The sequence below is a fragment of the Bubalus bubalis genome, chromosome 19 (genome assembly GCF_019923935.1).
Source record: "Bubalus bubalis isolate 160015118507 breed Murrah chromosome 19, NDDB_SH_1, whole genome shotgun sequence".
NCBI lineage: Eukaryota > Metazoa > Chordata > Mammalia > Artiodactyla > Bovidae > Bubalus > Bubalus bubalis.
The window spans coordinates 67,887,439-67,915,318 of record NC_059175.1 but is presented as its reverse complement, the minus strand read 5'-3'; the positions used below and the strand labels follow the sequence as shown (position 1 = coordinate 67,915,318).

The window sequence follows — 27,880 nt, the reverse complement described above, 5'->3', positions numbered from 1 at the left end:
ATTGACATCAGCCTCGGTGGAAGTATTTATACCACGGAAATTGGCAAATGCTTTCCACCAGGCTGTCCCCCCACCCCACCCTCACCATAGCTGGTTGTGAAAGAAGTATCAGCAGAATGCTGTGTGTGTTTCTGTAAAAGAGGCTTAAAAGTTACTTTGAAAAAGAGTTGTGGTAGGTCCACCTTCCCCATAAAGGATAAAGATTGTATGTCCTCCAAAGTAAAGGCCAGAAGAATATGACTTTATGTCATCTGGGAACAATCTGATTTTTTGAATGGTAATCATCTTTTTATGTGCAATAAATCTGCTCGTTACCAGGGTTTGGAACAGTCCCCAGGCTTTGTCCTCATTCCAGAGCCTCTGTCGGGATGGAAACAGGCGGGTGTGAGGTGGAGACTCCCTGAGGGCTCGCAGGGCAGGAAGAAAGGTGTTAACACAGCCACATCACACTAGCTTTTCCCCTGAGTTCAGAAAGCGGGATGAGGAAGGCGGTTGGGGAAACACAACTACACGAGCAAGAGCTTTTCCCTGTTTTTAGGAGTGCCCGGGGACAGACTTCTTTTTATACAGTTCATGGGGTTCTCATGGAAATTTTACTGAATTGGTTTGCCATTCCTTCCCCCAGTGGACAGTGTATTAAAAAGCAAAGCCATCACTTTGCCAACAAAGGTCCATATAGTCAAGGCTATGGTCTTTCCAGTAGGCATGTACAGAGGTGAAAGTTGAACCGTAAAGAAGGCTGAGTGTTGAAAAATTGATGCCTTTCAACTGTAGTGTTGAAGAAGACTCTTGAGAGTCCCTTGGACTGCAAGGAGATCAAACCAGTCCATCCTAAATGAAATCAACCCTGAATAGTCATGGAAGGACTGATGCTGAAGATGAAATTCCAATACTTTGGCCACCTGATACAAAGAGCCAACTCACTGGAAAAGACCCTGATTCTGGGAAAGATTGAAGGCAGAAGGACAAGGGGGGTAACAGGATGAGATGGTTGGAAGGCATCATGCTTCAGTGGACATGAGCTTTGGCAAACTCGGGAGATGGAGAGGGACAGAGAGGTGTGGTGTGCTGCAGTCCATGGGGTCGCAGTCGGACACGACTGAGTGACTGACCAACTACAAGCAGTGGCTGTGGTCTCACACTTACACCAGCATATTAATACCTAATTTGTTTCCTCCCCTTTTAAAATTATTGCATAGAATTCAAGCAGGTTTGTTTTACTTTCTTGTTTTCCTAACTAAAATATGAAATAATCACAGTGTATTCTCCCATATCAGACACCAGGGCCCTGCTTTGATAGATATTGCAAAGTTTGGTTGTCCATTGGCCAGCCAGCACCTGCTGACTGTCTAATCTGTATGGGCCCCAGATCACCAGTTGCCTGGATGATGGGCCAGTTCTGTGAGCCCAGGAATAGCCCTCCAGGAGTTGATGTCAAAGCCCTTGACCTGAGGAAGCAGGAAGCCTGGGCTCAAACAGGCCATGGCCAAGCCTTTGGTTATGGGCTGGGTGCCAGGCCCCTGACTCTCACCTTGCTGAGGAACTCATCACCAGGGGCTCTGGGCAGTGCCTTACCATCCCCACCTTCTCTGCCTAGCCCAAACCAGACACTTGCTTTTATGACCATCCACTGGCTGCCACCCACTCTCTCTGGCCCAGTGTAACCCTTCAGATACCTGCCAGGATGGCCCAGGGACTTGTGGGCAAGTACCTATACCAAGAGAGCTTTGGTTGTAAAGGAAAATTTATTTTTTCAGAAAAAGAGTTACTCAAGTACTGTTCCCATGTGTGTGAGGGATACTCATCACGTCTGACTTTTTTATAACCCCAGGGACTGTAGCCCTCCAGGCTCCTCTGTCCATGGGATTTTCCAGGCAAGGATACTGGAGTGGGTTGCCATTTCCACCTCCAGGAGACCTTCTTGATTCAGGGATTGAACTTGTGTCTCTTGCATTGCAGGCCAATTCTTTACCACTACTGCCACCTAGCTAGTGGTTGTTCAGTCTCTCAGTTGTGTCTGACTCTTTGGGATGCCCCTGGACTGCAGCACGCCAGGATTCCCTGTCCTTCACCATCTCCCAGAGCTTGCTCAAACTCATGTCCATTGAGTCAGTGATGCCATCTCACCCTCTGTTGTCCCCTTCTCCTCTTGCCTTCAATCTTTCCCAACATCAGGGTCTTTTGTAATGAGTCAGCTCTTCGCCTCAGGTGGCCAAAGGATTGGAGTTTCAGCTTCAGTCCTTCCAGTGAATATTCAGGGTTGATTTCCTTTAGGACTGACTGATTTGATCTCCTTGCAGTCCAGGGGACTCTCAAGGGTATTTTCCAACACCACAGTTCAAAAGCATCAGTTCTTCAGCACTCAGCTTTCCTTATGGTCCAACTTTCACATCCATATATGACTACTGGAAAAACCATAGCTTTGACTAGACAGACCTTTGTTGGCAAAGTAATGTCTCTGCTTTTTAATATGCTGTATAGGTTTGCCATAACTTTTCTTCCAAAGAGCAAGCAGCTTTTAATTTCATGGCTGCAGTCACCATCTTCAGTGATTTTGGAATCCAAGAAAGCAAAGTCTGTCACTGTTTCCATTGTTTCCCCATCTTTTTGCCACAAAGTGATTGGACCAGATGCTATGATCTTAGTTTTTTGAGTGTTGAGTTTTAAGCCAGCTTTTTCAATCTCCTATTTCACCTTTATCATGAGGCTCTTAGTTCCTCTTCTCTTTCTGCCATAAGGATAATGTCATCTGCATATATGAGGTTATTGATAATTTATCCCGACAATCTTGATTCCAGCTTGTGCTTCATCCAGCCCAGTATTTCACATGATATACTTTGCATAGAAGTCAAATAAGTAGGATGACAATATACAGCTTTGACATACTCCTTTCCCAGTTTGGAAGCAGTCTGTTGTTCCATCTGGCTCTAACTGTTGCTTCTTGACCTGCATACAGATTTCTCAGGAAGTAGGTAAGATGGTCTGGTATTCGCATCTCTTTCAGAATTTGCTGTAGTTTATTGTGATCCACACAGTCAAAGACTTAAGTGTAGTCAATGAAACAGAAGTAGATGTTTTTCTGGAACTCTCTTGCTTTTTCTATGTTCCAACAGGTGCTGGCAATTTGATCTCTAGTTCCTCTACCTTTTCTAAATCCAGCTTGAACATCTGGAAGTTCTCTGTTCACATACTGTTGAAGCCTGGCTTGGAGAATTTTGAGCATTACTTTACTAACATGTGAAATGAGGGCAATTGTGCAGTAGTTTGAGCATTCTTTGGCATTGCCTTTCTTTGGGATTGGAATGAAAACTGGCCTTTTCCAGTCCTGTGATCACTGCTGTGTTTTCCAAATTTGCTGGCACATTGAGTGCAGCAGTTTCACAGCAACATCTTTTAGGATTTGAAATAGCTCAGCTGGAATTCCATCACCTCCACTAGCTTAGTTAGTAGTGATGCTTCCTGAAGCCCACTTAATTTTGTACTCCAGGATGTCTGGCTCTAGGTGAGTGATCAACCATCGTGGTTATCTGGGACATTAATATCTTTTTTGTATAGTTCTTCTTTACAAAAGGCATTGATCACTGCCTTCCTAAGTGATCAATGCAAAGAAATAAGGGAAAACAATAGAATGGAAAAGACTAGAGAGCTCTTCAAGAAAATTAGAGATACAAAAGGGACATTTCATACAATGATGGGTACAATGAAGGACAGAAATGGCTAACAGAAACAGAGATATCAAGAAGAGGTGGCAAGAATAAACATAAAACCTAGCTAGTATTGTTCGCCAAATGACCAAATGCCACTTCTGTAGGACAATGTTTTATTTTACATTATGACTCCAGGAAACATGTCCAACTCATGCAAAAGGACCAGTTATTAAGCATCAAACTGTCCCCTGAGAACATTTATTGGTGGAGGATCCAGATGAGAATATTAGGATCAAGTCTTGTCCTACATGTAAGAGGAGGTTGCATCCTGAGTCTTTCGGGTCTGAGCACCATGGTGTAGGTCTAGTCCTCTGGTGCTGGGGTCTGACACCCCTTTCAAAGGTATCTGAGAGGGAATTTGGAGAAGGCGCATGTCTTTCTTGTCTGCTATTTCCTGGTGTTTAGACAAAATTCAGGCTAGATAGCAAGTCTTCTCCAAAGCTGTGCAGGCCCATTGCTAGTACACAGATAGAGAGACACGCAAGATATGTTTAAATGTTTGAAAGATGTAAATCAAACCAATACATTGGCTAAAATATTTCATAACCTCAGCTTTGATAAATCTACCTTCAGATCTTCCTGGGTGGTGCTGGTGATAAGGAATCCACCTGCCAATGCAGGAGACACAAGAGATATGGGCCCAGTCCCTGGGTTGGGAAGATCCCTTGCAGAAGGGAATATCTACCCTCTCCAGTATTCTTGCCTGGAGAATCCCATGGACAGAGGAGCCCGGTGAACTATAGTCCAGGAGGTCACCAAGAGTTGGACAGGACTGAGCCATGTCCGACTTTGGCAAACTGACCTTCACATGGTCTAAAAGCCCAGGTTCAAGCTTAGAGCATGGCAATTCAGGAAGATACGATCCCTGGTGTGAAGCCCATCCCATGTCTGTGGTCCACATTCTGTCCCTCTGCCCAGAAACAACTGCTCCCTGACCTCTCGATGGCAGAGATGATGTGTTAATGGTGGGGATGAAAGAGAGAATTCTGATCCAAGCAATGAAAAATAAGCGATGCTTGTTTTTATCTTTCTGACTTACTTCATTCTGTATAACAGGCTTTACGTTCATCCACCTCATGAGAACTGACTCAAATACCTTCCTTTTTATAGCTGAGCAATATTCCATTTTATGTATATACCATATCTTCTTTATCCATTCATCTGCTGATGGACATCTAGGTTGCTTCCCTATCCTGGCTATTGTAAATAGTGCTGCAGTGAACACCAGGATAGAAGACCCCCCAGAGAAAGGGATGGCTACTCACTCCAGTATTCTTGCCTGGAGAATAACACGGAAAGAGGAGCCTGGTGGGCTACAGTCCATGGGGTTGCAAAGAGTTGGACATGAGTCTTGTTAACTGGTCTCGGAAAAATTATCAGTATTTTTAACCTAAAATTTCTTATCAGTGGAATGAAGATGTTGATAAAAGACAATATGACTAAAAGAATGTTTAAGGATATAAAAATGATTACTTATTATAATTATTCTAGTGATCCAAAAAGCCCAGTCTTAGCTTCATTGGGTCTGGAATCTCTTTCTCCTTAGAACTGTCATAGCAATTGCTGGATTGGTAATGTCACATTACAGGGACAACAGTGACTTCCCCAAAGGCCCTTTTAAGATTTCCCCTTTAAACTCTGATTTTATGCATTCAGTTTGGATTTGAACGGGTGGAGGTTGACATTTCCACCATCTTTCTTGCTGGGTGAAAATATCATCCAGTGTAAATTATATATAAAGACTTCTCGATCCTTTTCAGAACTCTGAAATTACTCAGCCACACATCCTCTCTTGATTTCAGACTATGAGCTGGTGTCTCCCTACGAGGTTGACCACAAGGGCAACTACGTGTCCCATGAAATCACCCACCCCCAGAGGAGGAAAAGGGCTCTGGCCCAGCTCGGAGTTGACTCTCTGCACCTTCGGCTGAAAGGCTTCAGGCATGACTTCCACCTGGATCTAAAAGCCTCCAGCAAGCTGGTGGCACCTGGATTTCTCATCCAGACTTTGGGAAAGCAGGGCACGAAGTCGGTGCAGGCTTTCCCACCCGAGGATTTCTGTTTTTATCAAGGCTCCTTGCGATCCCACAAAAATTCCTCAGTGGCTCTTTCGACCTGCAAAGGATTGGTGAGTACAGTTCATGCCACTGGTCATGAAGTGATGGGGACATGGAAAAGGGGACAAGTGACAATATTTCCCTTGTACTTTGGGTTGTTCTTCCACCATTGCAGTACAGACTTCTTTGATTTGTCAAAGCAGGAGGAAAAACTGCCAAGAGGTACTTTCTAAAATATGTTGGGTTGCTTCCTTTCCCTGCTTGGAAGCAGCGTGAAGGTCCTGACTTCTGTTGTTTTTATTCTACAGTGAGTGAGACAGAGTATTGCAGCTTGAAAACTGTACATAAGAATTTATGGCCAAGTCTGAAGGCTGTGACTTCTTCGGGGTTATTGGTTCTGACTTACTGGTTCCTTAAACATGTTTCTCACTTACTAGCACTGGAGGATTGTCTTAATTTTGAATAGAACAATGGTATTCAACTGATTGGCCATGTGGGCTATTTGATCTAGTGCTTGAAAATGCCTTATTTCTGTCATTCTGATGTTGGTACATATTTACAGATTTGAGCATTCATTTCAAACATAGTAATGAGTCCATGGCAGGGCAGAGCTGGTCTTACTGGGCTAGTGAAGCTATTGGTGTTTTCTTCTTGTCCTTAGTATCTGAACTGAAATGAAACATTCACTCAGTCATGTCTGACTCTGCGACCCCATGGACTGTCTGCCAAGCTCCTCTGTCCATGGAATTCTCCAGGCAAGAATACTGGAGTGGATAGCCATTCCCTTCTCCAGGAGTTCTTTCCGACCCAGGAGTTGAACATGGGTGTCCTGCTTTGCTGGCAGATTCTTTACCATCTGAGCCACCAGAGAAGCCTACTATCTAAATTAGCCATTAAACATCTTCAGTACTGCAGGTGGTCCTCTTTGCTCCAAACCCAGAGTTTGAAGCATCAGGTCAACTTGAAAAGGTACCTGAATCCCTCAGGCTGACCTAAGCTGAAGTCTTAATGGCTTGTCTTTTACTTTTCTTAAAATATTTCCATTTTAGAAGACAAAAGCTTAGAAGATGCTTAAATTCTTGGACACAAGCTAATTAGTCAGACACATATGGGGGAAGCATGACATAAGTAGCAAGCTGAAAACAATGTGTGGTCAAAGCAATAAGATCTTGATCGTGTTTGGCAACCAGATTTTTGTACATTTGTTACATCTCCAGAAAATCATCTAAGTCTGTCTTATTCCTTTCCCTGTTTGGAAAGAGAATTCAGACTCTACATCTTGTAAGGATTTTGTGTGCGTGTACATGAATACTAGATGCTGAAGGGGCATTCAAAATAATTCCTTGAAATACTAAATATGTGAAAATGCTGTGTCCTGTGAATTAAAAAATATATATATTAGCATTCTGCTTTTTAGGGAGAATTTGGTATGGTCTGGGCTCATGTCTATTATCTTTGGAAAGGCTTTTGATTTGAGAACGGATACAGTGGAGAATTGTCAAGGGTAGGATGGTGGTGACTTGGCACACTTGTTAAGCATGAAGATGGTGTGGTCAGGTTCTTCCATTGTTTTCTTGAGAAGCATAGATCTTCCTTAATGAAAGAGCTAAAACTCTTCCTATAAGGCTCCAAAGGAAGATTCCTTGGCTTTCTTCAACAAAGGCTCAGACCAAGCATGAGAGCCATCTTTGTGGTAGGGAGGTGTGCCATGCCCTTCACAGCACCCTTGAATTTGTTTGTGGAGGCTGAGTAAGGCACTGGCTCCCTACTAACCCAGCAGGGGTGCAGGCTCATGGATGCTCATCATGCTTTTCCATGATGCCTGAGCTATGCCCTGGAGTCTGTCCCATGAATAGAGTTGGTTGGCAGCAGCTTGAGATTTCTGGCTCTCTTTGAACTCAATGGGAGTTAACACCAAAAGCTGTAAATGACAACTACATAAAAGATAGTGAAAGGAACAGAAAAAGACTCCTCTGCATAATAAACGTTGGAATTTAATACTTTGGTGACTGGAATAGAAAGCTGTGTGCTTTCACTATTAATCTTCCAAATACCTTAATTCCAACTAAAGTGATATTTTGTCCATAGAGGGCCACTGCATACATGACCTCAATTAGACTTATGAGTGTGCATTTCAGGGTCATTTACCATATGATAGGACAAATCAAAGGCATTATAAGGAAGAAAAAAGGAGGGTTAAGAAGTCCTCTATCTTTAGCCAGATAATAAAATTATTGAATGGAGATGCCCCATGAATCGCTGCCAAGTCTGTGATTTCCTTCCTTGATTGATGGTTACCCCATCCCTCCTCTTCCAAACCTGTTAACACATGAAGAAAAATAGCATACCTTTTATATTACATGATGCTGCCTTTTTTTGTTATTGTTATTCTTGGTTCTTTTAGGTTCTAATTAAAGGTCCAGGTGAATATCAGTTAAGCCCTTTTTTACTGGGTTTCTAGATAACGCAGTGATCTGATGGGAGTCAGGAGTGTGGTTCTGATTTATAGTAAGTACATATTCTTAAAGAAGAAAGACAAAACCAAAATGAACATTTTGTTTTTAATTGTCTGTGAATAGTGAATGTGCTTCAGACGTGTGCCTCGCCAGAGCCTATCAGAGTTGGGTCCAAGGAGTGCATTGTCTGATGAGAGAAGCCGGAGGTAGTTAATTTGCTGTAGAGTGATAAAATAAAGACAGATATGGGTGTTAGGAGAACTGAAATGGAGACTCCTTGCTCTAAGCGTGAGGGGCAGCAGTGCCAGAGTAGACTTCTGGAGGAAACATTGTGAAGCCGAATCCTTATTGTAGAATTGGCGTGTGATGCTCGTGAGTGGAGGAGTCACAAGCAGTCTCAGGGAAGATCGTGAACATCAGTCAAGCTCATGGGTCCTTGGTAACACCATCCATGAGTATTTGGAGTTAATATTTGTATATGAAGCCCAAGTATAGTAAACTGAATAAGATCTGGAGGCCCTAAAATGACTTCTAGAGTCATTCTGGTGTTGCCAAGAGTATATCGACTCATTTTGCTAAATAAGGTTAATAAAAAAATAGTATCTGCTGTACTTACATCTCTACCAAAATGACATCAGAAAGCTGTTCTGATTACTAATCACAAGCACATAAATGTGTGCCACACAGTAGGTGCTCTTCAATATTTGTTAAATAATGGATGGAATTACGGGGCTAATTACACCATAAGAAACAATGATGACCATAACACTAACAGAAGGAATAACAGTAACTTACTGAATGTTATTTCCCAAAGACTTGCCTAATAGCTTCCCATTTATTATCTCACTTCCGTTCAGTTCAGTCTCTCAATCATGTCCGACTCTTTGTGACCCTGTGAATCACAGCACGCCAGGCCTCCCTGTCCATCATCAACTCCCGGAGTTCACTCAAACTCACATCCATCGAGTCAGTGATGCCATCAAGCCATCTCATCCTCTGCCGTCCCCTTCTCCTCCTGCCCCCAATCCCTCCCAGCATCAGAGTCTTTTCCAATGAGTCAACTCTTCGCATGAGGTGGCCAAAGTACTAGAGTTTCAGCTTTAGCATCATTCCTTCCAAAGAACACCCAGGGCTGATCTCCTTTAGAATGGACTGGCTGGATCTCCTTGCAGTCCAAGGGACTCTCAAGAGTCTTCTCCAACACCCCAGTTCAAAAGCATCAATTCTTCGGTGCTCAGCTTTCTTCACAGTCCAACTCTCACATCCATACATGACCACTGGAAAAACCATAGCCATGACTAGACAGACCTTTGTTGGCAAAGTAATGTCTCTGCTTTTCAATATGCTATCTAGGTTGGTCACAGCTTTCCTTCCAAGGAGTAAGTGTCTTTTAATTTCATGGCTCCAGTCATCATCTGGAGTGATTTTGGAGCCCCCAAAAAATAAAGTCCACGGTTTCCCCATCTATTTCCCATGAAGTGGTGGAACCAGATGCCATGATCTTACTTTTCTGAATGTTGAGCTTTAAGCCAACTTTTTCACTCTCCTCTTACACTTTCATCAAGAGGCTCTTTAGTTCTTCTTCACTTTCTGCCAAAGGGTGGTGTCATCTGCATATCTGAGGCTATTGATATTTCTCCTGGCAATCTTGATTCCAGCTTGTGCTTCTTCCAGCCCAGCGTTTCTCATGATGTACTCTGCATAGAAGTTAAATAAGCAGGGTGACAATATACAACCTTGACATACTCCTTTTCCTATCAGGAGCCAGTCTGTTTTTCCATGTCCAGTTCTAACTGTTGCTTCCTGACCTGCATATAGGTTTCTCAAGAGGTAGGTCAGGTGCTCTGGCATTCCCATCTCTTCCAGAATTTTCCACAGTTTATTCTGATCCACACAGTCAAAGGCTTTGGCATAGTCAATAAAGCAGAAATAGATGTTTTTCTGGAACTCTCTTGCTTTTTCCATGATCCAGTGGATGTTGGCAATTTGATCTCTGGTTCCTCTGCCTTTTCTAAAACCAGCTTGGACATCTGGAAGTTCACAGTTCACGTATTGCTGAAGCCTGTCTTTGAGAATTTTGAGCATTACTTTACTAGTGTGTGAGATGAGTGCAATTGTGCAGTAGTCTGAACATTCTTTGGCATTGCCTTTTTTTGAGATTGGAATGAAAACTGACCTTTTCCAGTCCTGTGGCCACTGCTGAGTTTTCCAAATTTGCTGGCATATTGAGTGCAGCACTTTCACAGCATCATCTTTCAGGATTTGAAAGAGCTCAACTGGAATTCCATCACCTCTACTAGCTGTGTTCATAGTGATGCTCTCTAAGGCCCACTTGACTTCACATTCCAGGATGTCTGGCTCTAGGTGAGTGATCATACCATCGTAATTATCTTGGTCATGAAGATCTTTTTTGTACAGTTCTTCTGTGTATTCTTGCCACCTCTACTTAATGTCTTCTGCTTCTGTTAGGTCCATACCATTTCTGTCCTTTATCGAGCCCATCTTTGCATGAAATGTTCCCTTGGTATCTCTAATTTTCTTGAAGAGATCTCTAGTCTTCCCCATTCTGTTGTTTTCCTTTATTTCTTTGCATTGATCACCGAGGAAGGCTTTCTTATCTCTTCTTGCTATTCTTTGGAATTCTGCATTCAGATGTTTATATCTTTCCTTTTCTCCTTTGCTTTTTGCTTCTCTTCTTTTCACAGCTATTTGTAAGGCCTCCCCAGACAGCCATTTTTCTTTTTTGCATTTTTTTTCATGGGGATGTTCTTGATCCCTGTCTCCTGTACAATGTCACGAACTTCAGTCCATAGTTCATCAGGCACTCTATCTATCAGATCTAGTCCCTTAAATCTATTTCTCACTTCCACTGTATAATCATAAGGGATTTGATTTAGGTCATACCTGAATGGTCTAGTGGTTTTCCCTACTTTCTTCAATTTAAGTCTGAATTTGGTAATAAGGAGTTCATGATCTGAGCTACAGTCAGCTCCTGGTCTTGTTTTTGCTGACTGTATAGAGCTTCTCCATCTTTGGCTGCAAAGAATATAATCAATCTGATTTTGGTGTTGACCATCTGGTGATGTCCATGTGTAGAGTCTTCTCTGGTGTTGTTGGAAGAGAGTGTTTGCTATGACCTGTGCATTCTCTTGGCAAAACTCTATTAGCCTTTGCCCTGCTTCATTCCATATTCCAAGGCCAAATTTGCCTATTACTCCATGTGTTTCCTGACTTCCTACTTTTGCATTCCAGTCCCCTATAATGAAAAGGATATCTTTTGGGGGGTGTTAGTTCTAAAAGGTCTTGTAGGTCTTCATAGAACCATTCAACTTCAGCTTCTTCAGCGTTACTGGTTGTGGCATAAACTTGGATTACTGTGATATTGAATGGTTTGCCTTGGAAATGAACAGAGATCATTCTGTCGTTTTTGAGATTGCATCCAAGTACTGCATTTCGGACTCTTTTGTTGACCATGATGGCTACTCCATTTCTTCTAAGGGATTCCTGCCCACAGTAGTAGATATAATGGTCATCTGAGTTAAATTCACTCATTCCAGTCCATTTTAGTTTGCTGATTCCTAGAATGTCAAATGCACTCTTGCCATCTCCTGTTTGACCTCTTCCAATTGCCTTGATTCATGGAGTTAACATTCCAGGTTCCTATGCAATATTGCTCTTAAAGCATCGGACCTTGCTTCTATCACCAGTCACATCACATTATTTCACTTAGCCTAATGATATCTCTAAGAGATAGGTACTATTTTTAAGAGCTTTATTAATATATAATTTATATGTCAACAGAGTTTCACCCCTTGAAAATGTATAATTTGATGGGTTTTTTTTTTAGTATATTCCCTGACTTGTGCAAACATCACCTCAACCTGAGACATTTACATCATCTCAAAAAGAAACTTTTGTATAGTCCAGTCCCTCTCATTTCTCTGAAACCTTCATCAGTCAGTCGTAGACACCAATTAGTGTAACATTCTCTGTTTATAGATTGCCCTACTCTGGACATTTCTGATAAACGGAGGCATAAGATATGTGGTCTTTTGTGACTAGCTTCTTTTATTTAGTATACAGAATACAAGATTCATCCATGTTGTAACATGTTTAAAGGCTTCATTATTTTTATTGGTAAATAATCCTTTGTATACATACACCACTTTTTATTTTGATGTCTATCAGTTGATAGGTATTGTTTGTATTTTCTTTGGTTATGTGAATGGTGTTGCTATAAACATTTGTGTACAAGCTTTTGTGTAGACGTAAGTTTTCATTTCTCTTGAGTATATACCTGGAAGTGCAATTGCTAGATCAAGTGGGAATTCTGTGCTTAATATTTATCAGATTTTGAACCATTTTTTCACAGTAGCTGCACCATTTTGCATCTGTCCAGCAATGTATAAGTGTTCCTGTTTCTCCACATTCTTGAAAACGTTTGTTCTTGTCCATCTCTTCTTCTTAGAGACATCCAAGTGGATATGAAGCGTTATTTTGCTGTGGATTTGCTTTGCTAGGTGGAGATGATCGGTTGACAGTTTCTTTTGGTTTTCATTGTTTGCTGCGTGCTTTTCCATCGGCATTTGCATATTCCATCCTGCCACCACCTGGCATTGTTCCTGTTAAGAAGTCTTCTGTTTATCTCACTGTAGTTTTGTTATTCATAAAGCATTGGGGGTTTTTGCTCTTGTTGCTGCTCTCAATGGGTCTTTGTCTTTCAACATTATTATATGCTGTGTATAGATGTGCGTATGGTTGAGTTTATCCTTCTTAGAATTATATGAGCTCCCTGAATATTCATATTAATATTTTCCCTCAATTTGAAAAGTATTTGACCACTGTTTCCTCAACTATGTTTTCCTTCTCCTTTCTTTCCTCTCCTTTGGTACTCTTGCTCTTCATATATTGGTGTGTTTAATGATGTAGCACTTTTCTCTGAGGTTCCACTCATTTTTCTTCATTCATTTTCCTCTGTGCTCCTCAGATGTATAATCTCAATTGATTGATCACCAAGCTTACTGATTCTCTGCTAGCAGTTCAAATCTATTATTAAGCTTCAGTAGTAAATTTTTTTATTTGGAGAGTGTACTTTTCAACTTCAATTTGGTTCTTTTTATAATTTCTCTTATTCTGTACTTTATGAGATGTTGCTATTAGGCCTTGCTTTAATGCTTTGGACATGGTTTCCTTTGGTTCTTTAAACATATTTGTAACAGTGGCTTTGGAGTGTTTGTCTGCTAAGTTAAACACCTAGATCCCCTTAGAAGCAGTTCCCATTTCTTCTTTCTTTTCCTGTGTATGGGTCACACTTTTCTGTTTGTGTGTGTGTGTCTCATAATTCCTTTGCTGAATACTGAGCATTACAGATAATATATCTTAGCAACTCTCGATGCTGAGACTGACCATATGCCACCGCTCAAGTGACTGCTGCTGTTTCTTACTTTCTTGCTTGTTTAGTGACTAGATCAGTGAAGTCTGTTTTCCTTGCAACATACAGCCTGCAGTGTGGCCTCTCAGAGAGTGCAGAGTTAGGGCATGTGCACAATCTTTCTGAAAGCCTGTGCTAATCTGCCTCTATTGGTATAACACCCAGTGCTTAGCCTACATTAACTGCTAGGTGGTCTCTTTTCATTCTTTTTAATAGCACGCTTGGTCTTGAATTGCTCCACAGTCTAATTCGATTACAGAAGAGCTTTGCAGGACTAGGATGCGGCCAGTTACTGAGGTTACTCCAACAGCAGGAAGAATCCTCTTGTCGTTTTCCCTAAATCTGTCTGCTAAACTTCCAGTTGGGGTACTGTTTCATTTATTGGTATGTGTATCATGGAGCAATCAGCTTTCTCTTAATTGCATGCCTAAAGAATACCCATTATTTTTTATAATGCTATTAGGCATAACTTTCACAGTCCGTTCCAAATAGAATCATTCCTTTAAAGTGAGCTTCTTGTTCATAGAACTTGTTTTTCCTCCCGGGAAAAATCTGTGTGCCTGTAAAGGAGCTGGAACTGATATATACCTTTCCTTCCAAAGTGACACCCCTATCTCTGAGTGGAGCTCTGGATGCTAATAGTGGCTCCTGGCTGTCTCTACTTTGGTTCTGAACATGAAACCCTTACTATATAAAGGTTCTAGGTTGGAGGTGTTCCAGGATCTGTTATTTTCAGCCTGCTAAGCCTGACATAGAGCTTCCATCCTGTGATCAGGGGTTTCTTCAGTTCAGTTGCTAAGCCATATCCAAGTTTTTGTGACCCCATGGAGTGCAGCACACCAGGCTTCCCTGTCTATCACCAAATCTCGAGGAGTGGTGGGGGTGGCTTAGCAGAAGGCAAATCAGCTTACATACCCATGCCTGTCCTTAATAGAGTTTCTGCAATATAGAACTGTGGTGGGGATGGGGGTCTTCCTAGCATTCCAGAGGTTAAGATTTCCCACTTATAATACAAAGGATAGAGATTTGATCCCTGGTTGAGAAATTAAGATGACACATGTTATGTGGTATGGCCAAAAATATATTTATACATGTAAATACACACACACACACACTCACGTCGTTGTTGCTGTTCAGCCGCTCAGTTGTGTCCAACTCCTTGCTCCCATGGACTGCAGCATGCCAGGACTCCCTGTCCCTCACCATCTCCCAGGGCTTGCTCAAACTCATGTCCATTGAGTCAGTGAGATCATCCAACCATCTCTCCTCTCTTGTACCCTTCTCCTGTCTTCAATCTTTCCCAGCATCAGGGTCTTTTCAAATCAGTTAGGTCTTCGCATCAGGTGGCCAAAGGATTGGAGATTCAGCTTCAGCATCAGGCCATCCAGTGAGTATTTCCTTTGAAATTGGCTGGTTTGATCTTGCTGTCTAAGGGACTCACAAGAGTCTTCTCAAACACCACAGTTTGAAAGCATCAATTCTTTGGTGTTCAGCTTTCTTTATGGTCAAACTCTCACATCCATAGATGACTACTGGAAAACCATAGCTTTGACTATACAGAACTTTGTTGGCAAAGTAATGTCTCTGCTTTTTAATATGCTGTCTAGGTATGGCACAGCTTTTCTTCCAAGGAGCAAGGTTTTGTTTGGGCCCACCAAGTCCCTGATGCTGGGAAAGATTGAAGGTGGGAGGAGAAGGGGACGACAGAGGATGAGATGGTTGGATGGCATCACCAGCTCAATGGACATGAGTTTGGGTAAAATCCAGGAGTTGGTGATGGACAGGGAGGCCTGGCGTGCTGGAGTCCATGGGGTCACAAAGAGTCAGACACGACTGAGAGACTGAACTGAACTGAACTGAACCAAGAGTCTGTTTTCCCAGTCCTGTTGAAGCTCTGAAATTAAATCCCACTAGCCTTCAAAGTCACATTCCCTAGGGGTTTTCACTCCCTTTGGTGTATCCTCAGGTTGGGAAATGTGTTGTGGGCCCTTGAACTTTTGCAACATTGCAAGAACTTCTTTGGTATAATTTTCTCCAGTTTTTGGGTTGTCTGCCTGGTGGCTATAGTGGGGCTCACATGCTGTGCCTCCAAGGTCTGATGCAGCCAGAGCCTCTGTGCCGGGGGCAGGCCACTGCTGACACGTGCCTCTGATGGAGACACTCAAACATTCCTCAAAGGCAGGTCTGGCTCAGTCTCTGTGGGGTCCCTGGGTCCTGGTGGGCACAAGGTTTTGTTTGAGCCTTCTGAGCATCTCTAGTGGGTATGGGGTTTGATTCTATGCAACTTCACTGCTCCTACTGCCTTTTTGGGGCTTCTCCTTGCCCTTGAACATGGGATTTTATATATATATATATATATATATATATATATATATATATATATATATATATATATATATATATAACCAAGGGGATAAGAAGTGTTGGTGCCTTGTGTCTCCTGACTTTAAAATATAGCCCTAGATTGGGTGTTAAGGCCGTAGGGAGTGTGGTCATATTGAGCAGGGGAAAAGGTAATATGTGACTAGACTATGGGCTCAAATACAACCAAATTTTATCATTCTTTTACAGATTTACTAAATTTAATTCAGTAGATGATTTCCCACTCTTTATAAAAATATATTTACTTATTTTACTTATTTGGCTGTACTGGGTCTTAGTTGTGGCACTTGGGATCTTTGATCTTTGTTGTGGCATTCAGACTCTTAGCTGTGGCATGTGGGACCTAGTTCCCTGAACAGTGATTGAACCCAGGCCTCTTGCATTGGGAGCATGGAGTCTTAGCCATTAGAGCATCAGGGAAGTCCTCCATTTTTTTTTTTTTTTTATTAGAGTATGAGAGAGGTGAATCATAAGCTTTGGATGAACACACACACACTACTATACACATATAAGATAGGTAATCAACAAGGACCTACTGCACAGTACAGGGAATTCTACTCTGTAGTCTGTGATAATCTATATGAGAAAAGATTTTCCACTTTTTATGCCCTTAGGACAATTTCTAGAGACTTTCAATGATGTGTGTGTGTGTGTGATTTTCACCAGGCAAATGGTTGTCTCACTTGAGAGAGAATCTTCTGCATTCCTTACACAGCCATTCTGGAAGTCAGTCTCTGTTGGATGCTATTATGAACATATTTTGCAAAGCACTGCCCAAAGCTATTTTGTTATCGCCATTCTACAGATGATTCCCAAGGTAATTCTTGAAAGAGTGGGATTTTGACCTAAGCTGAGTGACTTCAGAAACAGCACTTGAACTTACAGGACTGTCTTGCTTCCCGTGATCATGAGGTCATTGTTGCACCACAGGGACCTACAAGGCTGTTTATGTGGATTCCATTGTGTCATCCTTGAATATGCTGACGTGTAAGCATGCTCTCCTTTGGTTTCCACCTCATGGCCACCTTCCTCGGTATCAAGCCCTCTTTGAATTTAGTGGGTGATGTGTAATGTATTAGGCCCTTATATTGAAAAACATGGATTCATTCCACAATTATTTTTTTTTATTTTATTTTATTTTTAAACTTTACAATATTGTATTAGTTTTGCCAAATATCGAAATGAATCTGCCACAGGTATACATGTGTTCCCCATCCTGAACCCTCCTCCCTCCTCCCTCCCCATGCCATCCCTCTGGGTCGTCCCAGTGTACCAGCCCCCAGCATCCAGTATCGTGCATTGAACCTGGACTGGCGACTTGTTTCATACATGATATTATATGTTTCAATGCCACAATTATTTATTTATAGGTTTTTTTTTATACCAGACTGTGAATCCTTGAAGAGATATTGTTTTATTCATCTTTGTTTTTCCAAAGTTCCTGTTAACACTGAGTTCCTTTTTTTTTTTTCCTCACAATGAATGATTGTATTTCACATTCACAAACAAAAATATTTTGTCTTCTCAATCTCTATTTTGAGATATGAATAAATATAAAATTCATGTTATAATACATTTTGTATGATTTCCTTTAGTGACTAATGTCAAGTAATCTAAATTTTCTTTTTCTTTTGAAGTACATTTTTTTTTCAGAAATGGTCTAATCAATAAGATTTCTGACAGGCTATTTTTAGAAACTTCCATTGTCAATACTTTAAATGAGCTTTCTTTGGAACTATCTTCTGTTGCATATAACAGAATTAGATTTTCTCAAAGGGTCTTATGCCAGTTCTATGCTTGGATTGTGCTCAGTCACCAAGTCATGTCTGACTCTTTGTGACCCCATGGACCATCGCCTGCCAGGCTCCTCTGTCCATGGGATTCTCTAGGAGTGGACTGCCATGCCCTCCTCCAGGGGATCTTCCCGACCCAGGGATTGAACCTGCGTCTCATGCACTGCAGGTGGATTCTTTACTGCTGAGCTACCAGGGAAACATATACTTGGATTGGTACTTTAAAAAAAAAGATATTAAATCTATCATTTGTCCTTGGCACAAAATCTGGCAGAATTTTAGCTCCTCTTGTGTAGTTTGTTAAGGTGTTAATGCATAGGATACATACCACTTCTCCTAAAATTAATTACTTTCTTGTTTTCAGTAGTATTGCAAACCTTGTAAATGCCACAGTTCTTAGTTCAGTTTTCAAATTCCCTCACTTGGTTGGAGACTTACTTGGGGCCCTTGTTTGAACTGTATGACGTTTCATTTCCAGACACAAACTCCAGGGATTCTCTGGAAAACCTAGTCATTGAGGGTTTTCCTAATGCACCCAATAAATCCTAGGAACTGTCTGAAATGTTGCCAAATTTGTAACTGACTTTGAAAAATGTTCTTGAGCCAGGAAACTAAAACAGGAGCAGAAAGGGAGGACCAACACAAGAGTTGGTTAGCAAAGCTAATATGAGTTTTAAAAGAAAAATGTCACTATCTGAGAAGACCAGTGATGGCATACCAGTTGAAAATAGGTCAGCCTTAGGAGGCATGTAAGAAAATTGTACAAAAAATAAAGTTTTTGGGTGAAGTATGGCCTGAGTATTGATTATTAGGAGATTTTAAAAGTGGGTATGGGGAACTTAATGTACTGAATCACTACATAAATTTCTGCTAACTACTTAAGATTAAATATAATGCAAATCTTTAAATTGACAGAATGGAATGTATGTTATTATTAGAACAAGGTCAAAGTAATTTTGGGGCTTCCCTTGTGGCTCATAAGGTAAAGAATCTGCTTGCAAAGCGGGAGACCCAGGTTTGAACCCTGGATCTGGAAGATCCCCTGGAGAAGGAAATGGCAACTCACTCCAGTATTCTTGCCTGGAGAATCCCATGGACAGAGGAGCCTGGTGGGCTACATTCCACGGGGTGACAAAGAGTCAGACATGACTGAGTGAGTAACAATAAAGTAACATTTATAATATACTTGGTGTGGGGCTTCCCAGGTGGTGCTCAGTTCAGTTCAGTTCATTTCAGTTGCTCAGTCGTGTCCGACTCTTTGCGACCCCATAAATCACAGCACACCAGGCCTTCCTGTCCATTATCAACTCCCGGAGTTCACTCAAACTCACGTCCATTGAGTCGGTGATGCCATCCAGCCATCTCATCCTCTGCCGTCCCCTTCTCCTCCTGCCCCCAATCCCTCCCAGCATCAGAGTCTTTTCCAATGAGTCAACTCTTCGCATGAGGTGGCCAAAGTACTGGAGTTTCAGCTTTAGCATCATTCCTTCCAAAGAACACCCAGGGCTCATCTCCTTTAGAATGGACTGGTTGGATCTCCTTGCAGTCCAAGGGACTCTCAAGAGTCTTCTCCAACACCCCAGTTCAAAAGCATCAATTCTTCGGTGCTCAGCTTTCTTCACAGTCCAACTCTCACATCCATACATGACCACTGGAAAAACCAGAGCCTTGACTAGACGTACCTTTGTTGGCAAAGTAATGTCTCTGCTTTTCAATATGCTATCTAGGTTGGTCATAACTTTCCTTCCAAGGAGTAAGCGTCTTTTAATTTCATGGCTGCAGTCACCATCTGCAGTGATTTTGCAGCCCAAAAAAATAAAGTCTGACACTGTTTCCCCATCTATTTTCCATGAAGTGATGGGACCAAATGCCATGATCTTTGTTTTCTGAATGTTGAGCTTTAAGCCAACTTTTTCACTCTCCACTTTCACTTTCATCAAGAAGCTTTTTAGTTCCTCTTCACTTTCTGCCATAAGGGTGGTATCATCTGCATATCTGAGGTTATTGATATTTCTCCTGGCAATCTTGATTCCAGATTGTGCTTCTTCCAGCCCAGCGTTTCTCATGATGTACTCTGCATAGAAGTTAAATAAGTAGGGTGACAATATACAACCTTGACATACTCCTTTTCCTATTTGGAGCCAGTCTGTTTTTCCATGTCCAGTTCTAACTGTTGCTTCCTGACCTGCATATAGGTTTCTCAAGAGGCAGGTCATGTGGTCTGGTATTCCCATCTCTTTCAGAATTTTCCACAGTTTATTGTGATCCACACAGTCAAAGGCAGTGGTAAAGAATTCACCTGCCAATTCAGGAGACACAAGAAATATGGGTTTGATCCCTGGGTCAGGAATATCCCCTGGAGTAGGAAATGGCAACCCACTCCAGTATTCTTGCCTGGAAAATTCCATGGACAGAGGAGCCTGGCAGGCTACAATCCACGGGATCACAAAATAGTTGGGCATGGCTGAGCAACTGAACACGCATATACTTGATATGACCAGATTTTTCTATTAGGTTACCATTCATTGTAAACAAACCAAGAAAATGAGATGATTAGAGAAATTTAAGTATAAAACCTTGATTTTATTCCATTTACCTTACTTTTCAAGTGATGAACCTGAAATTCAAAGAGATGAAATGACTTGGTCAATATTGTGAAGGCAGGTAAGGTTTAGGAAGGTCTAGGATGTTTGTCTTCAGATTCTCCAACCAGGGATGTTTTCACTGTAACAGAATTGGATACTATTAGGAGAAGGAAATGGCAGTCCACTCCAGTGTTCTTGCCTGGAGAATCCCAGGGATGGGGGAGCCTGGTGGGCTGTTGTCTCTGGGGTCGCACAGAGTCGGACATGACTGAAGCAACTTAGCAGCAGCAGTAGCAGCAGCTTTCATTACAAGGAAGAGTCAATTGAAGACTTTCTATGTTCGAATATATGCCAGAGTTGTTAACAATAAAGCAAGTGATCCTTGTTCTGGAGATCTGGGGCAGGTAGCATAGGGAGAAGACAGAGTGGGATGCTCAGTTATGGTTAATGTTTGGTACTCCTGATATCTTTTTGTTGGAAGTAAGTGCCTCCCCCGTATGGCAGCTCCCATATAAGCACTCTCTGTGGCCAGTACAACATTTACTGTGAGGATCACTGGATTGGTGCTCATCTCCACAACCAGTATGACCAGGATTTTCTACGAGGCAAAGTTCAACCTGAGAACAGCCTTATGATCCCTTGGAGGAGCCAAGATGTGATCCCTCTAAGGGATGATTCATGTCTGGAATTTTTCAAAGGACTTGAAACCTACTTTTTAGAGAGTGACTATTTCAGAGAAAGTCCAGGCCAGAGAGAATATAAAAAGGAGGTCAGATGAAGAAGGCAAGGTCCTTAAAGTGTGATCCTGTCTTGCCTGAGGTTTGACCAGAGCAGTCTGATTGTACCTGCATAACTCACATGTAACATTTTTCTTCTTAAATATCTCTTTCAACAAGAGGACCTCCCTGATCCCCCCCCCCCCCACCATCTAAAATTGCCTATTCTTCTCCTTTCACATGTATTTCCTATCCCCTTCCCAGATTTATTTTTCTACTCAGATTTATCATTATCAATATTAATTATAGCCTGGTTAGGGACACAAACCACATAAACTAATTGAAAAGAGAGAATTAATACAGTGCATTAATCGGATATTAAAAAACTGAAAACAGAAAAGGAAAATACCCAGACATCACAGCATAGAAAGTGCAGGAAGTAGCCACTGGACCTAAAGTTGAGGGACTGAGGAAGAAATTAGGATCATTAAAATTTAGATGCTTGGAGCTGGGCTCAAACCCCTGAGTAGGAGAACTTGGCCCACTGGTGCCAGGACTGGGAGGGGGGCACCTTGCAGCTGGGTTTTTAAGTCACCTGTATACTGCTGTAAGCTGCTATCACTGCCAATTACTAGAATCAACTGCCACTGCCAGGATGAAGCCAAGCTGACAGGAACAGGAAGCAGACAGGAAGTCCATGTTGGGCAGATAGAATTCTACAGGGGCTGGACAGGAAGTCCACATGGAACAGATAGGAAGTCTACTGGGTAGACAGGAAGTCCACAGAAACCAGGCAGGAAGTCAATAAGTGGTAGACAGGAAGTTCATGAGGAGCAGATAGAGTGTCCACAAATACACAGGCAGCAGGCAGGAAGTCAATTAGGAGTAGACCGGAAGTTCATAGGGGGCAGACAGGAAGTAGATGGGAAGAAAGGAACACATTCTTCCACCTTCCTAGTTCTATCCAATCCCCCATTGTGTTGGCTGTTATTAAAGGTGAGTAGAGAACAGGGGGATCACTGAGTCTTCTCCAACACCACAGTTCAAAAGCATCAATTCTTCATTGCTCAGCTTTCTTCACAGTCCAACTCTCACATCCATACATGACCACTCGAAAAACCATAGTCTTGACTAGACAGACCTTTCAAATCCTCAATAAAAAGATATTCTATGAACAAATTATTTTTTAATGGAGAAATGGAAATTCTGGTGCTTTGCAAAAATCATTTGCACAGGCACTGGTCGGAAGCGGTGTGGGGGAGGAAAAACAAAGCATAGTAGGAACATCACAGCCCTATTTAGGGAAAGGGCTGGACCTCAAGAAATAGATCTCCCGAGGCCTGGTAGCAGGCATATTACTGTGAGAGGGTGGAGCTGTGAGACCCCTGCATGCAGACATTCCTCCCCTGAGATGGGCTGTTCTTGCCCTTCTTCCTGACTTGATTAAAATAAAGTCCCATGTGTTGCTTGCCTGGAGAGAGAAGCATCACACTGTGAGTTTCCTCAGTAGGCTGGAAGTGGTATTTCATTGTTTACTACACAGGAATAAGCTGGCACTCAGGGCTCCTCTGTGTGTGTGTGTGTGTGTGTGTGTGTGTGTGTGTGTGTGTGTGTGGTGTCTGTGAGTCTGGTTACTCTAAACCACTTCCGAAGGAGATATTGGAGTATCATCATCTACAGGCCTGAGGCCAGGCTCGGTATCAACGTGAATTTACACACTTAGTGGATCTCGTCTTTGCTCATTCTGGACAACAGCCATTCTCAGTAATCCCACCCCAACTCTCAGGTTCCCTGAGCCTCAGAGCTCAACTATATTAGTATTTGCTTTTCTACTTCTACTCCAGTTCCCAGTTATTCCAAGTACATGTCATTTTTGCTGATTTTATTCCTTTGTTTAATAACAGTATTCATTCTTTGTCCTTTATTGCACATACTTTTCACTAATCAAGGGCTTGTTTTTAATATTCTAAGAATAACATGTATTTTAAAGACATTAAGTAACTCCATGTTTTAAATGAGTAGCAAAATCAGTGCTAATTTCATTTTCTCTATTTCTGTGAAATTATAGGAAAACTAACTATAATATCTCATTTTAAAAATGACAATCTAAAGAAATGTAGGCAGGATGTTTTTTTGTATAGTTAATTGACAGTGAAGGAGCATGTCCAGTGAGGTATGAACTGTCAATATAGTAAAAGTTACCAGTTTTGAAACAAAAATTACTGAAACAAAAACTAAAAGAAAAATACAAGCTGTTACCAGATTTGCAGTCATGTTAAAATGACTGGCTGCCTTTAGTTTTAAAAACAGTACTGAAATAATATGGAGTAGGAAATGACAACCCACTCCAGTAATCTTGCCTTGAAAATTCCATGGACAGAGGAGCCTGGTGGGCTACAGTCCATGGGGTCGCAAAGAGTCAGATATGACTGAGGGAGTGCGTGCACACACGCACACACACACGTACACACACTAAAATAATAGAAAGCTTCAGAAATGACAGATATTATCCAATTTTCGGTCACTGAATAGTTACAGCTCCATCCCTTAAGACATTAGAAATTTGGAGTAAGACATTAGAAATTTGGAGTAAGACATGTAAAGTCACATGTAGTTTAAGTAACTGGTGATTTCTTTCAGTATGTAAAGTCTGAAAAAAATATTTGCCTTGATGACCTTAGGGTTATTTCATTTCATTACCGTTTAAATTTTCATGTGAATGCGTTGTATCTTCTTCTTTTAGGTGAAAAAGCAGGGCTGTCCCGTAGGTAAGCTTAAATATAGGTAAGCCTACATTTAAGTTTACACAATAGAGCATTTTGAAAGAATATTCTTAGATTTGATTGGGCTTCAGAAGTATTCAGGGCCTCCATGCAAAGTAGTTCAAATTGGGCTCTGGGAACCATGAACAGACATGGAGAAGGAGGGGTCAAAGATGGTTCTGTGAAAGTTGAGGCCAACTACTTGCAACCCTACCATTTTCCTACTTTTAGCAGCCTAAGTGGAGGTTGAAAAGCACAGTTCCAATCTTTTCACTCCTTTACATAGTATATTCCCATAGCACTCTGGGGAAACCTACTTCCTCAATATGACTGAAGATGCCCTTGGAGTCTGCCCTTGCCTACAATTTTAGCCTCATAGGGGAAACTCTCCAGGCTCGAGTGACATCAGCTTCTTTCTTTCATCATAAGGCTGAGCTTCTCTTCTGTTCAGGGTCTTTGCAAATGCTGTTCCTTCTGCCTGGAACACAATTCCCATCCTTCTTCCTCCAGTTAAGTGTTCTTTATTCTTTAGGCATCAGTTGGAAAGACACTTGCAGAAGTCCTATTTCTTTGACGCTCCAGACCAGGGTAAGTTCCCTTGTAATACCTTTATGACTCACTTAAAGAATGATATCAATTTAATTCTTATTTTGGTCACCAGTTTAGTATTTACCCACCTCTCTCAGTAGATAGTCAGCATCCTAATGGTAGCACTAACTGTCAGTATACCTCAAGGATCAGAGCACCCAGCAGTGTTCCTGGACCTTGAAAGGAGCTGGTAGATGAGAGGTGGGCTGAGTAGATGGGTGGATGGATGGATGGGTGGATGGAGGATCCTCATTTCAGATACTAGTTCCAGCTATACTGGAGAAAGTTCCTGTTTCCAGAGAGAATGTGTGGTGACTGTGAAAAGCTCTGTCTAGAAACAGCTTTAGGTTAAATTTGGATGGCGTGCGTTTCTCAGGCACCACTCAGATTGAAGCCTGTCTGTTGAGGCCTGGGAGTGTGTCTCCACAGCAGAAAAGAGCAGAACAAGCGCTGTTCACATTCACGTAGTTTCAGAAAACACAATCTGCAAGTGAGCACTTTACAGGCCTAACCATATTAATAATTTTTCTAATGACAGAGTATCTCTAAGCAAATCCTAAATAAGAGGCATTGCAATATACTTAGACAAGAAGATATAATATGATTTATGTAAAAAATGGTTTAAGAAACTCAGTGGCACATGTCCACCTCTTAGCCTTTTATACCTTCCTACGTGAGCATGGAGATACTGTGATTTTTACAGTGTGATTTGGGTGTCTCAGTCTTTTGGATGGCTGTCTTCCTTGATTATCAAGCTTATGACCAAGGAGAATTGCCTACTGCACATGAAAATGTCTGAGAAATTACATTCTTCTCATCATGAATCCTTCACAAAATGTGATGCAGCAAATTTATTCTATACTAACTTTCAGGGATGAGAAGCTGACACTTCTCATAAAATAAGAAATTTTCCATATTTACTTCATTTATTTAAGATAAGTATTAAGCAGCTATTTTATTTAGAACCAAGCTAGTCAACAAGCATTTTGGAGAAGCTGCAATTTTAGGGCCGTGGTAGTTTTTCAGAGCTGCAAGTGGAGGGAAAATCATGAACTCTTCACACATGAAGGACGATATTTACTTAGACAGACATTCAAATAAGAAGCAGAGTAAAATGACTTCTTAAGGTAAGCAAAAGGGAAATCTAATGAAAAACACAACCTTTGAAATCACATAAGGTCTTGTTCAAATCTAACTTCCCTTACTACTGGCCAAATGGTTCACCACTTTCCTTCAGTTTCTTTAATTTATAGATAACTCTGACCTCATAGGGTCACATGAGAATTAATGAGGCAACATATATAGAAAAGGCCTTATCAGAGGACTCCCAGTAGGATCTGAGCAAGTATCTGTTCTTCTCAGTAACCCCCATTACTAAACTATGAATGCAAATAAAAACATAATTAAATCTGCATCTCTATTCTTGCCCTACAAATAGGTTCATCTACACCATTTTTCTAGATTATACATATGTGTGTTAACATACAATATTTATTTTTTCTTTCTAACTTAACTTCATCTGTATAACAGACTCTAGGTCCATCCAGTTCAACTGTCACCAAGTCATGTCTGACTCTTTGCGACCCAATGGACCACAGCAAGTCAGGCCTTTCTGTCCATTGCCAACTCCCAGAGTTTACCCAAACTCATGTCCATTGAGTCGGTGATGCCATCCAACCATCTCATCCTCTGTTGCCCCCTTCTCCTCCTGCCTTCAATCTTTCCCAGCATCAGGGTCTTTTCAAATGAGTCAGCTCTTCGCATCAGGTGCCAAAGTATTGGAGTTTCAGCTTCAACGTCAGTCCTTTCAATGAACGCTCAGGACTGATCTCCTTTAGGATGGATTAGTTGGATCTCCTTGCAGTCCAAGGGACTCTCAAGAGTCTTCTCCAACACCACAGTTCAAAAGCATCAATTCTTCATCTCTCAGCTTTTTTTACAGTCCAACTCTCACATCCATACATGACTAGTGGAAAAACCATAGCCTTGACTAGATGGACCTTTGTCGGCAAAGTAATGTCTCTGCTTTTTAATATGCTGTCTAGGTTGGTCATAACTTTCCTTCCAAGGACTAAGTGTCTTTTAATTTCATGGCTGTAGTCACCATCTGCAGTGATTTTCATGTTAGGACATAAATATCTACCTGATTTTGTAAATTAGGGTATATAGCTGCTTTACAATGGTGTGTTAGTTTCTGCCCTACAACAAAGTGAATCATCACTATGTATACATATGTCCCCTCCCTCTTGAACTTCCCCTGCCATCCCAGCCTTCTAGGTCACTGTAGAGCACTGAGCTGAGCTCTCTGCCTTTTGGGTTCCGACTGGCTGCCCTGTTTTACACAGGGCAATACACATGTGTTAATCCCAATCTTCCAATTCATCCCCCTCCCCCAAGTCCACTCATCTGTTTTCTATGTCTTTGTCTCTATTCCTTCTCCCCAATATATAAAATTGAATAATACTCAGCCAGAAAAAGTAGTGAAAGTGGGTTATCTGTAGAGACACGGATGGACCTATGTTCCATTGTAGAGACATGGATGGACCTATGAACACCTACGTGTTCATTGGAAGGACTGACGTTGAAGCTGAAACTCCAGTACTTTGGCCACCTGATGCGAAGAGCTGACTCATTTGAAAAGACCCTGATGCTGGGAAAGATTGAGGGCAGGAGGAGAAGGGGACAACAGAGGCTGAGATAGTTGAATGGCATCACCAGCTCAATGGAGATGAGTTTGGGTAAACCCTGAGAGTTGGTGATGGATGGGGAGGCCTGGTGTGCTGCAGTCTATGGAGTCAGAAAGAGTCAGACATGACTGAGCTTCTTAACTGAACATGAAAAATCTCCAAAATAGTTTGTTTAAGTATAAGAACAAGATTCAAAAATATCTTATTAGAATATGACTGAATACACTGTCAGGTAAGCAAACTCAAGTGGTATTAAAGAACATAGAGTGAAGCTCCACTGACCTTCAGAGAAGGCCTACAGATGACACGGGAATAGGGTTAGGACTGGATTAGAATACACTCAAACTTCTTAGGTGATTTATTGAAAGCACTTAGGATGATTAAAAGACATCATTTAAACAAGCAATTTAAAATCCAAGGGAGCTGTTTATGCACTTTTTAGAAGCATTGCTTATTTCCACACATTTGAAAGAAAGCAGTCCTCTCCTAACACCTGAGAGATTCCTTTGTGCTTACAAGGTATCATAAATGAGAAAAGTGCCCAGAATAGCGGACATCTTGGCTTTGTATCCTCCTGAAGCAGCCAAAGGAGCTATAAACCTTGTTTTATATGCAGAGATTATCTCTAACTGAAGCTGGGGGAGTTTTGACTATTCCCTTTGCAGGTCATCATTAGGTAATAAAATAAAAAGTGTTGGGTTGCATAATACTAAGCC

General features: G+C 41.6%; 1 protein-coding gene across 3 annotated transcripts in view; it reads left to right on the top strand.

The window, feature by feature from the left end:
- ADAMTS16 (ADAM metallopeptidase with thrombospondin type 1 motif 16) overlaps positions 1–27,880 on the top strand; it is a 190,814-nt gene that overhangs the window by 4,903 nt on the left and 158,031 nt on the right. For all 3 annotated transcript variants that reach the window (XM_044932412.2, XM_044932411.2, XM_044932413.2), the window contains exon 3: positions 5,510–5,835. In XM_044932412.2, the coding sequence (XP_044788347.2) occupies positions 5,510–5,835 (326 nt within the window). The remainder of the gene's footprint in view (positions 1–5,509; positions 5,836–27,880) is intronic.